Source organism: Somniosus microcephalus, chromosome 7 (genome assembly GCF_052327205.1).
Source record: "Somniosus microcephalus isolate GS21.2 chromosome 7, FLI_Smic_1.0, whole genome shotgun sequence".
In the NCBI taxonomy this organism is placed as follows: domain Eukaryota; kingdom Metazoa; phylum Chordata; class Chondrichthyes; order Squaliformes; family Somniosidae; genus Somniosus; species Somniosus microcephalus.
Genome location: NC_140993.1, coordinates 241,787,662 through 241,801,087, shown reverse-complemented (window position 1 = coordinate 241,801,087; position 13,426 = coordinate 241,787,662). Strand labels below are relative to the sequence as shown.

Here is a 13,426-nt window from a genome sequence, read left to right as displayed (position 1 = left end):
ACTTGTAGTACCCTTCACCCCGCCGGACTTCACATTAAACAAGGGGTGAATGTGGTAAACCACTGTATTGTATATTGCCACCTCTGGGTGGCGCTGTGTATGGAGGCATGCCTCAGCTGACTCCACCCACCACTGTGTGGGTTTCGTTCAGACTTGTTCAGTCACTCACGAAGAAGCATGGTCTCTTCTTAGCTAATAAAAGCCTTATTCATCTCTTCTTTCGACTCGTCATCTCTTCTTCGACTCATCACCTTTTATGAAGTAATTGATAAGCATATCAATGCCCACTTCCCAACAGGGAGCACTTGAGTAGTTGTGTTTTAACGAGACAGGACAGGTTCGCAGCCATACAGCACAACTAGCCTCCTGAACCCAGATTACTGAGCAACACCACGGGAGATTTCCAGAGACCACTGGTTTAAACACAAAGACAGCCGACACTTAAACACACCAACCTCAACTAGCTCAGTTGGCTGTTAGGATGGGTACCTTGTAATACTGGAACATTCCACTTTCTGGTAGGGGGAAGAAGGGAGATAAAGAAATAACAAAACTTTATTCTATGCCCAAATTGTGTCAGTAAAGATAGAGATGTATTCAGCCTACACCATTCTCCCCTAAAAGATGGTGGTGTGTGCAGGAGAGAGAGGAGAGAGAGATTAAAAGGGAACATGTCTACATCTTTGAAGGGAACTTTCAAAGAGATTGCTAAAACTGAAATCACAAATTGCACCTCCCTGCACCAACTCCTTGTGCTGTTTTTCAGTAATACAGAAGTCTAAACTTGGGGGTTGGGCAGGAGGGAGCGAAAAGGGAGCGAAGGAGGGGGGAGGGTCCAGGAGAATTTTTAGGTTGCTTTATATCATGTTGCTGCTGTTAGGAGTTCACCCCTTGTGGACCAAAATTAACCTAACTAGTATATGGATTACATTTCATTAGGTCGGACCAAACAAAATAGTTAACAGAAATCTCTCATCAGTTTCAGACAATGAGATTGGTTAGAAAATTCCCGAGAGGAATTGGATGTGATGTTAGAATGGCTTCCATTTGTTGCCACGATCCCCACATCAAGGAGGGAAGGGTGGAGGCGATGATAGTACAATTGTTGGCTCAGTGAGCAAGTCCTTGGCAGAGAGTTGGAAAGGCCGAGAGATTAAGCTGGTGGATTTTTTTCTCCCCCTCTGGGGGAAAAATGCATTTCTCTTAATTTTGAATTTGGAAGCCAAAGGGGCGGAGAACACTTTTTTCCTAAAGTCAGTGCCGGTCAGTTCAGCAAATACTGACTTGTAAAGTGAGGCAGGGCCCATTATTATTCTTGATGTTACAAGGAACAGGAAATAGACTGAATTTCCATGAAAACTGTATTCTGACGCAATATGAGATCATGGAATCCAGCTAGGGGTCATTGTTGGGACCTTCAGGTTACACCATTATATGACTATCATGGTACAAGACCTTGGTTAGGCCTCATGTACAATACTGCATTCAGTTTTTGGTGAATTATAGGCCCTTAGAAAGGTTCAGAGGAGGGCCACTAAATTGAAACCTACTTTAAAAGCCTTTAGTTATCACAATAGGTTTAAAGAGCTGGGTTTCTTTTTTACTCTAGAAAAGCATAGACTTCGGGGAGATTTGATTGAGACATTTAAAATAATGGAGACACTAAAATGCACCCATGTGGTTAGACTATTTGAATTACAAAAGCAAAATACTGCAGATGCTGGAAATCTGAAATAAAAACAGAAAATGCTGGAAATACTCAGCAGGTCAGACAGCATCTGTGGAGAGAGAAACAGAGTTAACGTTTCAGGTCGATGACCTTTCATCAGAACTGGGCAAAGTTAGAGATGTAACAGGTATTAAGCAAGTACACAGGCAGAGAAAGGGGAGGAAATAACAAAAGGGAAGGTCTGTGATAGGGTGGAAGGCAGGAGAGATTAAATGGCAAAAGGGATGATAGTGCAAGGCACAAGGGAAGGGCAATGGGACAAATAAAGAAACAAAAGATGGGTCTAGAGGAGGTGTAAATGGGAATAGCAGAATCATTAGACTGTAACAATTTCAGATCATAACCATTGGTCCCATTTTTTCACCCTATTTTGCCTTGCGCCATCATCCTTTTGTCATTTAATGTTTTCTGCCCTCCACCCTATCACAGACCTTCCCTTTTGTTATTTCTTCCCCTCCCACCTTTCCCTGCCTCTGTACATAAGAACATAAGAAATACGAGCAGGAATTGGCCACTTGGCCCCTTGAGCCTGCTCCGCCATTCAATAAGATCATGGCTGATCTTGGGCTCAAAGCCACTTCCCTGCCTGCTCCCCATAACCCTTCATTCCCTTATCTTGCAAAAATTTGTCTATCTCCACTTTACATGTATTTAATGACCCAGCCTCCACAGCTCTCTGGGGCAGAGAATTCCACAGATTTACGACCTTCAAGGAAGAAATTCCTCCTCATCTCAGTTCTAAAACGGTGACTTTATTCTGAAACTATGCCCCCCGAGTTCTCGATTCCCCCCGAGGGGAAACATCCTCTCTGCATCTACCCTGTCAAGCCCCCTCAGTATCTTATGTGTTTCAATGAGATCACCTCTCATTCTTCTAAATTCCAATGAGTATAGGCCCAGCCTGCTCAATCCTTCCTCATGAGTCAACCCCTCATCTCTGGCATTAACCTAGTGAATCGTCTCTGAACAGCCTCTAATGCAAGTATATCCTTCCTTAAATAAAGAGACCAAAACTGTACGCAGTACTCAAGATGTGGTCTCACCAATACCCTGTACAGTTGTAGCAGGACTTCCCTGCTTTTATACTCCAATCAACTTGCTTAAAATCTGATACAGCTCTAACTTTTTCCAATTCTGATGAAAGGTCATTGATCTGAAACGTTAATGGTTTCTCTCTCCACAGATGCTGTCTGAACTGCTGAGTATTTCCAGCATTTTCTGTTTTTGTTTATAATTAGAAAAACTAATTGTTCTGCTTTATTGGTAGCATCCATCGACAGAAAATCAAATTTTGCCATGCAGATACCTACATCAATGATGGCAGCTGCACTGCTGTCCAGGTGTTTGTATAGATCATTAAGAATTTCTCGAAGCTTCTTCAACATCTTTTTGTTGGGTTGTAACAGCATTGCCTGGAAGTTTACTGGCAAACCATATCTGAATACAAGAGGCAAGGCAAAATTACAAAGTGACAAAGAATGATGCCAAGATATTAGCAGTATTTCCTGGTCTTTTCATGTGTAAAATACGGTGCCAAACACATGTAGAGATGCTTTATAACTTTCACGTTAAACTGAATTTTAACCAACCCTTTCTTGAAGTTTCAAATATAATTCTTTTCAAAAATTTCTACACAGATGAAAAACTGAAGAAAACTTTATTGAAGCTTAGCACAAAGTAATTCTTTGGGAGAAACTAATTTAAGTTTTCCACGTACAACATAGCAGTCCACTCCCTATTAAAAAAATTCCAATGCAATATAGGAACCCTATGTACCCCATTATAATACAAAATTTCTTACAACTGCACGTACTATGTGTCACACTTTTAACTTCCTGTGTCATGATTTTGTCACAACTTGTGGCAATGTAGTAACACTGATATACATTATTTTTAAATGGGTATGATGAAACGCCTCCTTTAATATACTTACCTTTCAGTCCTGCTACACTAGGTGACGCTGCTACCCTTCTTTCACTCTACTACCTCTGTTCATTGCCCTGAGCCTGCCTGAGCTTCTTGCCTCACTGTAACAAAGTTAAAGGTATTTCATCACAACCAATAGCCTGTAAATAGTTTAAATATGTTTATAAACTTTATTCTGCTTAGAATTAATATTTTAGTGTCTCATATTTAAGATTTTCCCGATATTATTTTAATTCTACTGATAAATAAATGGCAGTCCTTCAACTGCAAATGCTCCAAGTATCAGATGAGACCGTAAAGAGATTTTATCCGGTTTTCACTGGGGTCATTTCCCCAAATTTTTCACACTACCAATAAACTGCCAGTTGCCGTTGCAGCTGCTGGCTGCTTGCAGTGCACATCAAATGATATTTCACAGTAATTAAAATTCTGCTATTTGTTCAGTTGCTCTGTGTGCACATCCCTTCAGTAGCAGGCTCCGTCACGCACTGATTTGAGGAGTGCTTTCATCACATTCTTTTGGAATAGTGAAATAAACATTAACATTAGACTGATCTTTCCTCGCCATGTGCAACTGCACAGGAGATTGACTAGTTTATTTATATTTTTCCCCCCCATGCTTGGTTTATTTATATTTTTCCCCTCCATGCTTGGGGACCACATTTTGGTTCCACAAATTATTTCTCAACTGCCTCTCAGCACACACACAGCTTCTCTAGTCAAAATGATCGTGTTCCCGCTCTCTGCTAATCTACAGCAAAGGAAGCAACTTTGGATGACTGGGCTTTTGATTTATTCCAGAGTATGCAGCGCCCCCAGCTGGTAGCAGGTTTTCCTGAATTGGAGTCGCTTCAGATCAGCCTGAAGCAACAGCCCCATCACAATCAATGAAGCTACTGAGGGGCGCAGGGAGTTGATCCAGAGAAGTCACCAGGACAGCCGAGATGCAAGGAGATCTAGCGTGGCAAGTCTCCGTTTTGACATTTAAAATAAATGTCAAGTCATATTTTCATCAGTATATATATATTTTCAAACAGACAGTTTGAAGGAATACTTTAAACAAAAATATTCTCCACAGACTTTTCTCCCCCTCCTGTACTTCTGCATAATTGGAATACATTGCTTTCATGACAAGCTCAATTATGAAGGAATGAGTGGAAGGTGCTTGTATTCTTCAGACCTAGCTTCTGTATTAGACATTTCACATATACTCTTATTCATTGTACTTTGGATAAAAGTACATCTGATTCTGTAAGTCAATCACACACTTTAAACTATGAGAGATAAATTTACAGGACTATCCTGGTAAAGGAGGTGTTTCTCAGTAAAGCTAGTCCTTTCTATGCCACGGGAAAACTACCATTTTCATTCCCCTCCCAATGATATAATACAAAGTTAATTACAGCAGTAATGCAAGACATAGAATTTAACAGAAAAAACATTATGCAAAAATAGAGATAGCTGGCATGGTCTTAAGGGTTGAAACACGGTAATTGGGGTCTGATGATCCTATAAACCACACGCTAAGCTGCTGTACCATCCTTCTAACGTATATTCTTGCCAAATTGAGGGTGCTGAAATAGGTTTTTTCTTCATGTTTGTAAAGAAGTGTCCATTGAGTATATTATAATCAAACTGAAGAGATTTCAAGCCTCTTATTCTACAATTCCATACTTACTGTTGTGTCAAATCAAATCAATGTTTCTTTTTCCATACAGCTATATTTCCATCATCTGCAGACTAAACCAGTATAATATCCTAGCAATACCACAGCATCACCATGCCAGCCTCAATCAAACGTAAATGTCTTTCGGCCGATGGGCAGCCATCATTTTCAGATTTCAAATTTTTTTTTAAAAAGAGCTGAAAACAAAGACTTTTTCCCCCACCAAAAGTATACATCGTGGATCAACAGCTTATCAAGGGGAACAAACTGTAAAGACACATGTCCTTTTGAGAGTTCTGCACTTAAGTTCTCTTTCATGGAACTTTAAATGGGTGCTCATCTGCAGTTCTTTCTGACCACTATAAGCATTAACAGATTTCAGCAAGTAACTCAATGAAACCCTAAACATTTCATGGGAGGGAAAGAAATATGTGCTGTAAACCAAAGATAAAAAGTTGGACGAACTAATTGATCACCAAGAAAGATTGAAAAGGAAGGAAGCATTTGGTTTGCAATTTGGTTTTCCTTTTTAAACCTGAAGTTGTGATTATAAACATTCACCCAGAAAATCATTTATTTGCTCAAGGTTGCTATCATCTGATTTTTGGACCTAAATTCAAGAAAAATACAACACAAATTACTCCCAACCTGTAACCTGACCAAGAGCCCTCGAATGTTGGTGGCCCCGTTATTAGAAGGGGTGTGCGCAATTGAGACCTGGGTGATTTAACTTGAAAAGATTTCATCACTCGGGAAAGGCTGTGAACACACATTTTGTAGAATGGTCCCCAGATTCAAGAATTGACCCAACTCCATAAATATTGTTGTAGCTGTGTCTGAACAGATTGGCCTGCTGGGCCTCCAACAACATAGATGTGCATACTACCAAGGAAAGAAGCACCAACAGTCGTGTAATCTGCTTCAGCTGGCTCATACCAGTGCCTGATATGGAGCTCAATTTCAAGGTCACACCCTTGAAGATGACCTGAACTGGCATAAAAGCAGCAGAGAATTTTTTTTTCTGTGCTAGCTCTGAATATGGAGTCTTTCTTTGACTAACTATACTTGATTCTGTCTCCAACACTGGTGCAAAGTTCTGGATAACGGTGATAAATTTGGTGTAAGTTTAGCAGCCCAATGTACAGTACTCAACATTTCTCTATTTCTAAAAACATATTCTATGCAGCATTCAGTTCATTCTTGATGTTGTTTTTTTTTTATATAAACGTAAAATGAGAAAAGGCAGCCCCATGATTTGAAAGCCTGCGTGTTTCTACCCAGATGAAGGGCAATAATCAATGAAGCAATAAACTTCAGCAGATCTTTAGAAGGTGGTGTTGGGCAAGAATCATTGAAGCTTCTTGCCCAACACCTTCTTCTAAAGATCTGCTCAAGTTTCATGTGAACTGAGACTACAATTGAGGGGAGAAAACCTACCCTGCATGGTTGTCAATAGTGGAGATGGGTCTTACCACTCGATGCATGATTTAAACTGCACCATAAACAATTTTAAACTTTTTCAAAAATTGCAAAAGAACCAGTGGTGAATGAATATCTTGTGAATTAGACATGGCTGGGCAATTATATAGTTTATGTTCATATTTCCTTCATTCTTTAAAATCACAATTCAAGTTAGTGGAAATTCTGAGAATTTACATTTTAGTTAAACACATTTCCCACAATCCATCTTTGCTTGAAATACTTGGGGTGGAAACACACCATCTATCAAAAAGCAAAATACTGCCGATGTTGGAAATTTAAAACAATGCTGGAGACACTCAGCAGGTCAGACAGAATCATTCAGCAAACAAGTCAGTTGATGTTTCAGGTTTGAACCCTTCCTCAGAACAGAGTGGATTTTGCATATAAACCAATATCCAATTAAATGTTTTATTCAGTACAAGATAGTTTGTGGCTGAAGTCAGTCATTACTTGTAATTCTGAATTACCAGCTTGAAACATCATTTAACAAAGGTACCACCTCTCCTTATCTCATACTTCATTTGTATAGCAATGTCATTCATCAGTGTGGCTGAGATAGTTATAAAAATATAATTCAAACCAAAGAGAGATACTTATTTTCAGATATGATACAGCAAGCATAATCCAACTCAAATCGAAAGTGAAAGAAATAGAAAAACAAAAGCTGATCACCAACCAGAGATTACCTTAAATAGTGCAAAAGTTGGAAGATCAAACAATTTCATCTCCAAAGTTGGATTTCTGGAGAGGTGATTTACCTTGAGTGAGATGTCAAGTACATTCGAAGAAGAGGCTTCTGACCAATAGTCAAATAACCAACCTCAAACATTATACTGTACTAATTTAGTGGAACTATTATGCAATGATTATAAATTAAATTGATGATAAAAGTAAGCGTTGAAACTAAAGAAAAGCTTAAAAAGGAGATTGTGAGATAGCATTTGCAATTGCATCGTGAGAAATTTCAAATTAGTGAAGTTACTAATCAACCATACCTTAGAACAGACTCTACAAAAACCCGTAATGCTTTCACATGAATCCATGCAATGAAAGCTTCACTGAAGTTAACTTTCAGCCATCGCACCAAGGGACCCTGTAAACAAACAGTTTAGCACTTTAAGCAAAGACTAGTTTATTGCAATGCTGTTAGTCTTCTGTATCTTTTTCCACAATATCACTTGTTTAGCTTCAAGCTTTATGATAATCATTTACAAAACTGTTGATATTTATTTTTCAACTAGGATGTATAAAACAAAATCTGTGCACTTGGTTACCTGTATTTACTGTTTCTTATAAAAGTAATATTGCAAAATATGAAGGAATCCTCTATTTTAATTTATTCAAGTGCTGCATTAACAGATTTACCACCCAAATTGGATAATTTGCTTTTATTTTATACTCTCATTACTTGTACATGTTTTAGCCTTCTTGAGTACAAAATGCCTATTGCAAGCAAACATTATGTCAAAGGTCATTTGCAACAGCAGTTTTCATATAAACGTTTAAAATTGTAAGACAGGGACTGCAGCACAGCACATGGTTGTGGCGAGGCATGGTGCTGATGATCATCGGGTATTTTTTATCATTTTCCCTCAACCAAAAATGAAGCACCCATTTAACTCAATCTATCCATATTAAATTCTGTACATACACCGTGCACTCATCATTCCTCACCATTTCTGTCATGCCTCTAGGTGGTATCTCAATACTTGCAATTTTAATTGCAATATTTTCTCTATTTTTTTTTAAGATCTTGCCACATTTCAGCCTCCTGCCTCCCCTCTAAAATTTGAAGTTTAATTGGATGCCTGCTTCTGGCTGGCTTCATCACCTGCAACTGGTGCCCCTAGGCTACTCTTTGCAAATGTGTTTTACTTTACATTTTTATATGAATATACATATTCCCAAGTTCTAGAAATACATATATTCCACACGAAATGAATATATTCCCTAGCTCCCAAATGCAATATAATTAGCAAGCCTCCCTTGCAGAGCTTCATTCTGCTCCCCGCTGTCTTCAGCTGACGAGGCTATCGCTGTCCATCTCTCCCACCCTCCATTGTCTGTCTGCCATAGCTACTCACATTCTGCACCAGTCACTGCTTCCTCACTGTGGCTGCTTTCTCGCACATTTCCAAGCCTAAATGCTCTCAGGGCCCGGATTGCACTTCTGCCCCTCCGAGTTCATGTTTGCCTCACCACAGCCTGCCGCTGCTAATAAATGCAATTAATAATCAACTGAACCTTATCAAGAAAGGATTTGTGGGCAAGTGTCCAAACCATTTGTCCTCATTTGCTTCCCTTTAACATTTAATTTAAATTATTGCAGCAATGGAACCATCTGGGGAAAGCTGAACTGATCAGCAAAAACTAATGGTGCCATGCTAACATGCAACACTTGCAGCTCAAAAGGAAGATGTGGCCGTTGTTTTCTAATTGTGAGAAATACAAACAGGGCAATATACATCATTCCTATGGTTCCTGGGCTATGTTGCTTTTTTTTAATTCCTGGCAACTTTAGTTTTCTTGAGGTAGAAAAAAATGGGGTGGGGTGGGGGAGGGAAGAGAAAACCAGGGGAGAAATGAGGAAATACAAGTGGAATTTGATGTAATGACATTCAAACTTCTGTGCCTTCTACTAGTAATACAGACCTTTTACATTTCATTGTTGCTTTTTTTTTTTCAGGTTATAATTATTTAATGTTGTGATGTACTGGATAGCAATAATACAGACCACATCACATGCAGTTGAAAGGCACAAAGAACCAAAACGAGAGAGAGAGATTTGGGGAAACTATGCTGGTTGACATCCGTCAACATTTTGGTGAATTGGAATTTACAATACTAAAATTTTATTTCATTGAATTTCTCTCTTGAATCCTTTTAAGATGCAAGAATTTGTCAGTCAACCAGTTCATCAAGTCACACATTAAGCAGCTCTGCGGTGGACTTTGCCTGTACTCCACTAGGTTGCAAGCTATTGTCATGTTACTTTGCACCTATTTTAATATGAAATCAATTAATTTAAATATCCAATTAGTCCTAACACCTTACATCAACCAGCCACTTAAAAAACATATTCTTTTATTTAAAATTAACCCAAAAAAGTGACAATCCCACATAACTAATACTTGTTCAGTTAATCATATTGATTACCTCAAATACCCCACTAAATGTGAACCAATAAAAAACAAGTTCCATTCCCTAGAAAGAGCAGCAACCAACAATCACCAATATGCAAACCTAAAAATAACAATTAAACAAAATATAACTGGATACCCATAAACCTACAAATGGGCTGCTCCAAGTCGTTGCAGTTGATCTTTCAAGTATATGTTCTAAATTTGTTTATGGAATTCTTTAAAAAATCTAAGCGGTGTTCATGGAGTCAAGCTACTTTGCAGGTGATTTCTTTCATTACTGAAATCATTAAAATTGTTATTTCCAAGAAAAAACAAAAACTTGTATGTATATAGCAACTTTGATGTCATAAAGACATTTCAAAGTGCATTACAGCCAATTAATTACTTTTTAATTGTAGTCACTGTTGTTTTGTAGGCAAACACGACAACAATTTGCGCACAGCAAGGTCCCACAAACAGCAATGTGATTAATGGCCAGTTTTTCTGTTTTTGATGATGTTGGTTGACGGTTAAATGCTGGCCAGTATGAAGTCATTCCACCAAAACCCCCAGAAATCAAACATTCCACTTGCTTGAAGGATGCAATACGAAAAACACACTTAATCTAGAGAGAAATAAAAACAGCACCCATGGCATCCCTCCTGCAAGCAACACTTCATATTTGCCGCAACGTTTGTTACTCTGGTGATGCGGTTGTGTTCCATGATTTGACTTATAAGAACATAAGAACATAAGAAATAGGAGCAGGAGTAGGCCAATCGGCCCCTCGAGCCTGCTCCGCCATTCAATAAGATCATGGCTGATCTGATCCTAACCGCCAATCTATCACTGAACCATCTCCTGAATCTAACAGAATTAGACACACGAAATAGGAGCAGGATCAGGCTACACGGTCCCTGGGCCCGCTCCGCTACCCACAGGGCCATGTCCGATCCGAACCTAGACTCATGTCCAAATTCCTGCCCGTTCCCCGTAACCCTTAATTCCCTTTACTTCTAGGAAACTGTCTATTTCTGTTTTAAATTTATGTAATGATGTAGCTTCGACAGCTTTTTGGGGCAGCATATTCCATGGACCTACCACCCTCTGAGTGAAGTAGTTCCTCCTCATCTCAGTTTTGAAAGAGCAGCCCCTTATTCTAAGACTATGCCCCCTAGTTCTAGTTTCACCCATCATCGGGAACATCCTCCCCGCATCCACCCGATCCAACCCCTTCACAATCTTATATGTCTCAATAAGATCGCCTCTCATTCTTCTGAACTCCAATGAGTAGAGTCCCAATCTACTCAACCTCTCCTCATATGTCCATCCCCTCATCCCCGGGATTAACCGAGTGAACCTTCTTTGTACTGACTCGAGAGCAAGTATGTCCTTTCTTAAGTATGGACACCAAAACTGTACGCAGTATTCCAGGTGCGGTCTCACCAATACCTTGTACAACTGAAGCAATACCTCCCTATTTTTATATTCTATCCCCCTAGCAATGAAAGCCAACATTCCATTGGCCTTCTTAATCACTTGCTGCACCTGCATACTAACCTTTTGAGTTTCGTGCACCAGGACCCCCAGATCCCTTTGTACTTCAGTACTTTCCAGTTTCTTGCCATTAAGATAATAACTTGCTCTACGATTTTTCCTGCCAAAGTGCATAACCTCACACTTTCCAGTATTGTATTCCATCTGCCAAATCTCTGCCCACTTACTTAGCCTGTCTATGTCCCCTTGCAGGTTTTTTATGTCCTCCTCACTCACTACTTTCCCTCCCATCTTAGTATCATCTGCAAACTTTGATATGTTACACTCGGTCCCTTCCTCCAAATCGTTAATATAGATTGTAAAGAGTTGGGGACCCAGCACTGACCCCTGCGGAACACCACTAGTTACTGATTGCCAGTCTGAGAACGAACCATTTATCCCAACTCTCTGCCTTCTGTTAGATAGCCAATCCTCTATCCATGCCAGAATATTACCCCCAATCCCGTGATTTTTTTTATCTTAAGCAATAATCTTTTGTGTGGCACCTTGTCAAATGCCTTTTGGAAGTCTAAATACACTACGTCCACTGGTTCCCCTTTATCCACCCTATATGTTACTTCCTCAAAGAACTCCAGCAAATTTGTCAAACATGACTTCCCCTTCATAAAACCATGCTGACTTTGTCCTATTAAATTATGATTATCCAAATGTCCTGTTACTGTCTCCTTAATAATGGACTCCAAAATTTTACCTACCACAGATGTTAGGCTAACCGGTCTATAGTTTCCAGCCTTCTGTCTACTGCCCTTTTTAAATAAGGGTGTTACATTAGCAGTTTTCCAGTCTGCCGGGACCTTTGCTGAGTCCAGGGAGTTTTGGAAAATTATCAATGCATCCACAACCCCTACCGCCACTTCCCTCAAGACCCTAGGATGTAAGCCATCAGGTCCAGGTGATTTATCCGCCTTGAGTCCCATTATTTTACCGAGTACCACTTCCTTAGTGATTTTGATCGTGTTTAGCTCCTCCCCCCCTTTAGCCCCCTGTTTGTCCAGTGTTGGGATATTCTTAGTGCCTTCTACTGTAAAGACTGATACAAAATATTCATTCAGTGTTTTTGCCATCTCCATATTTCCCACCATTAATTTCCCGGTCTCATCCTCTAAGGGACCAACATTTACTTTAGCCACCCTTTTTCTTTTTATATAACTATAAAAACTCTATCTGTTTTTATATTTTTTGCTCATTTACTTTCATAATCTATCTTCCCTTTCTTAATCAATCTTTTTGTTATTTTTGGCTGTCTTTTAAAGTTTTCCCAATCCTCTATCCTCCCACTAGATTTGCCTACCTTATATGCCCTTGTTTTTAGTCGAATACTAGCCTTAATTTCTTTACTTAGCCACGGATGGCTGTCTTTTCTTTTACACCCTTTTCTTCTCAGTGGAATATATATTTTTTGGAAGTTGTAAAATAACTCCTTAAATGTACACCACTGATCATGTATCGTCTTACCCTTTAATCTATTTTCCCAATCCACTCTACTCAATTCCGCTCTCATACCTTCATAGTCTCCTTTATTCAAGCTTAGCACGCTTGTTTGAGATCCAACCTTCTCACCCTCTAATTGAATATGGAATTCAACCATGTTATGGTCACTCATTCCAAGGGGATCCTTTACTAGGACATTTTTTATTAATCCTGTCTCGTTACACAGGACCAGATCTAAGGTTGCTTGCCCCCTGGCCGGTTCAGTTACATACTGCTCAAGAAACCCATCCCTAATACACTCAATGAACTCATCCTCAAGGCAGCCCTGCCCAATTTGATTTGTCCAATTAATATGATAGTTAAAATCCCCCATAATTATAGATGTTCCCTTATCACAAGCCTCAACTATTTCCTGATTGATACTCCGTCCCACAGAGTTGCAACTGTTCGGAGGCCTATAGACTACGCCCACTAGTGTTTTTTTCCCCTTATTATTCCTTACCTCCACCCAAA

The 13,426-nt window shown here is 39.4% G+C and overlaps 1 protein-coding gene across 5 annotated transcripts in view; it reads right to left on the bottom strand.

Annotated features, from left to right (window-relative positions):
• Positions 1–461: 461 nt before the first annotated feature.
• The window catches only part of LOC147115189 (V-type proton ATPase subunit C 1-A-like), a 255,177-nt gene continuing 242,212 nt past the window's right edge, over positions 462–13,426 (bottom strand). For 4 of the 5 annotated variants that reach the window (XM_085993521.1, XM_085993522.1, XM_085993520.1 and 1 more), the window contains 3 exons: positions 7,799–7,896; positions 3,040–3,166; positions 462–515 (listed from right to left, as the gene is read on the bottom strand). In XM_085993521.1, the coding sequence (XP_085849647.1) occupies positions 477–515; positions 3,040–3,166; positions 7,799–7,896 (264 nt within the window). In that variant the 3' untranslated portion in view covers positions 462–476. Of the gene's footprint in view, positions 516–3,039; positions 3,167–3,662; positions 3,757–7,798; positions 7,897–13,426 lie in introns of those variants that run through there. The other variant, XM_085993523.1, reaches the window with a different exon arrangement.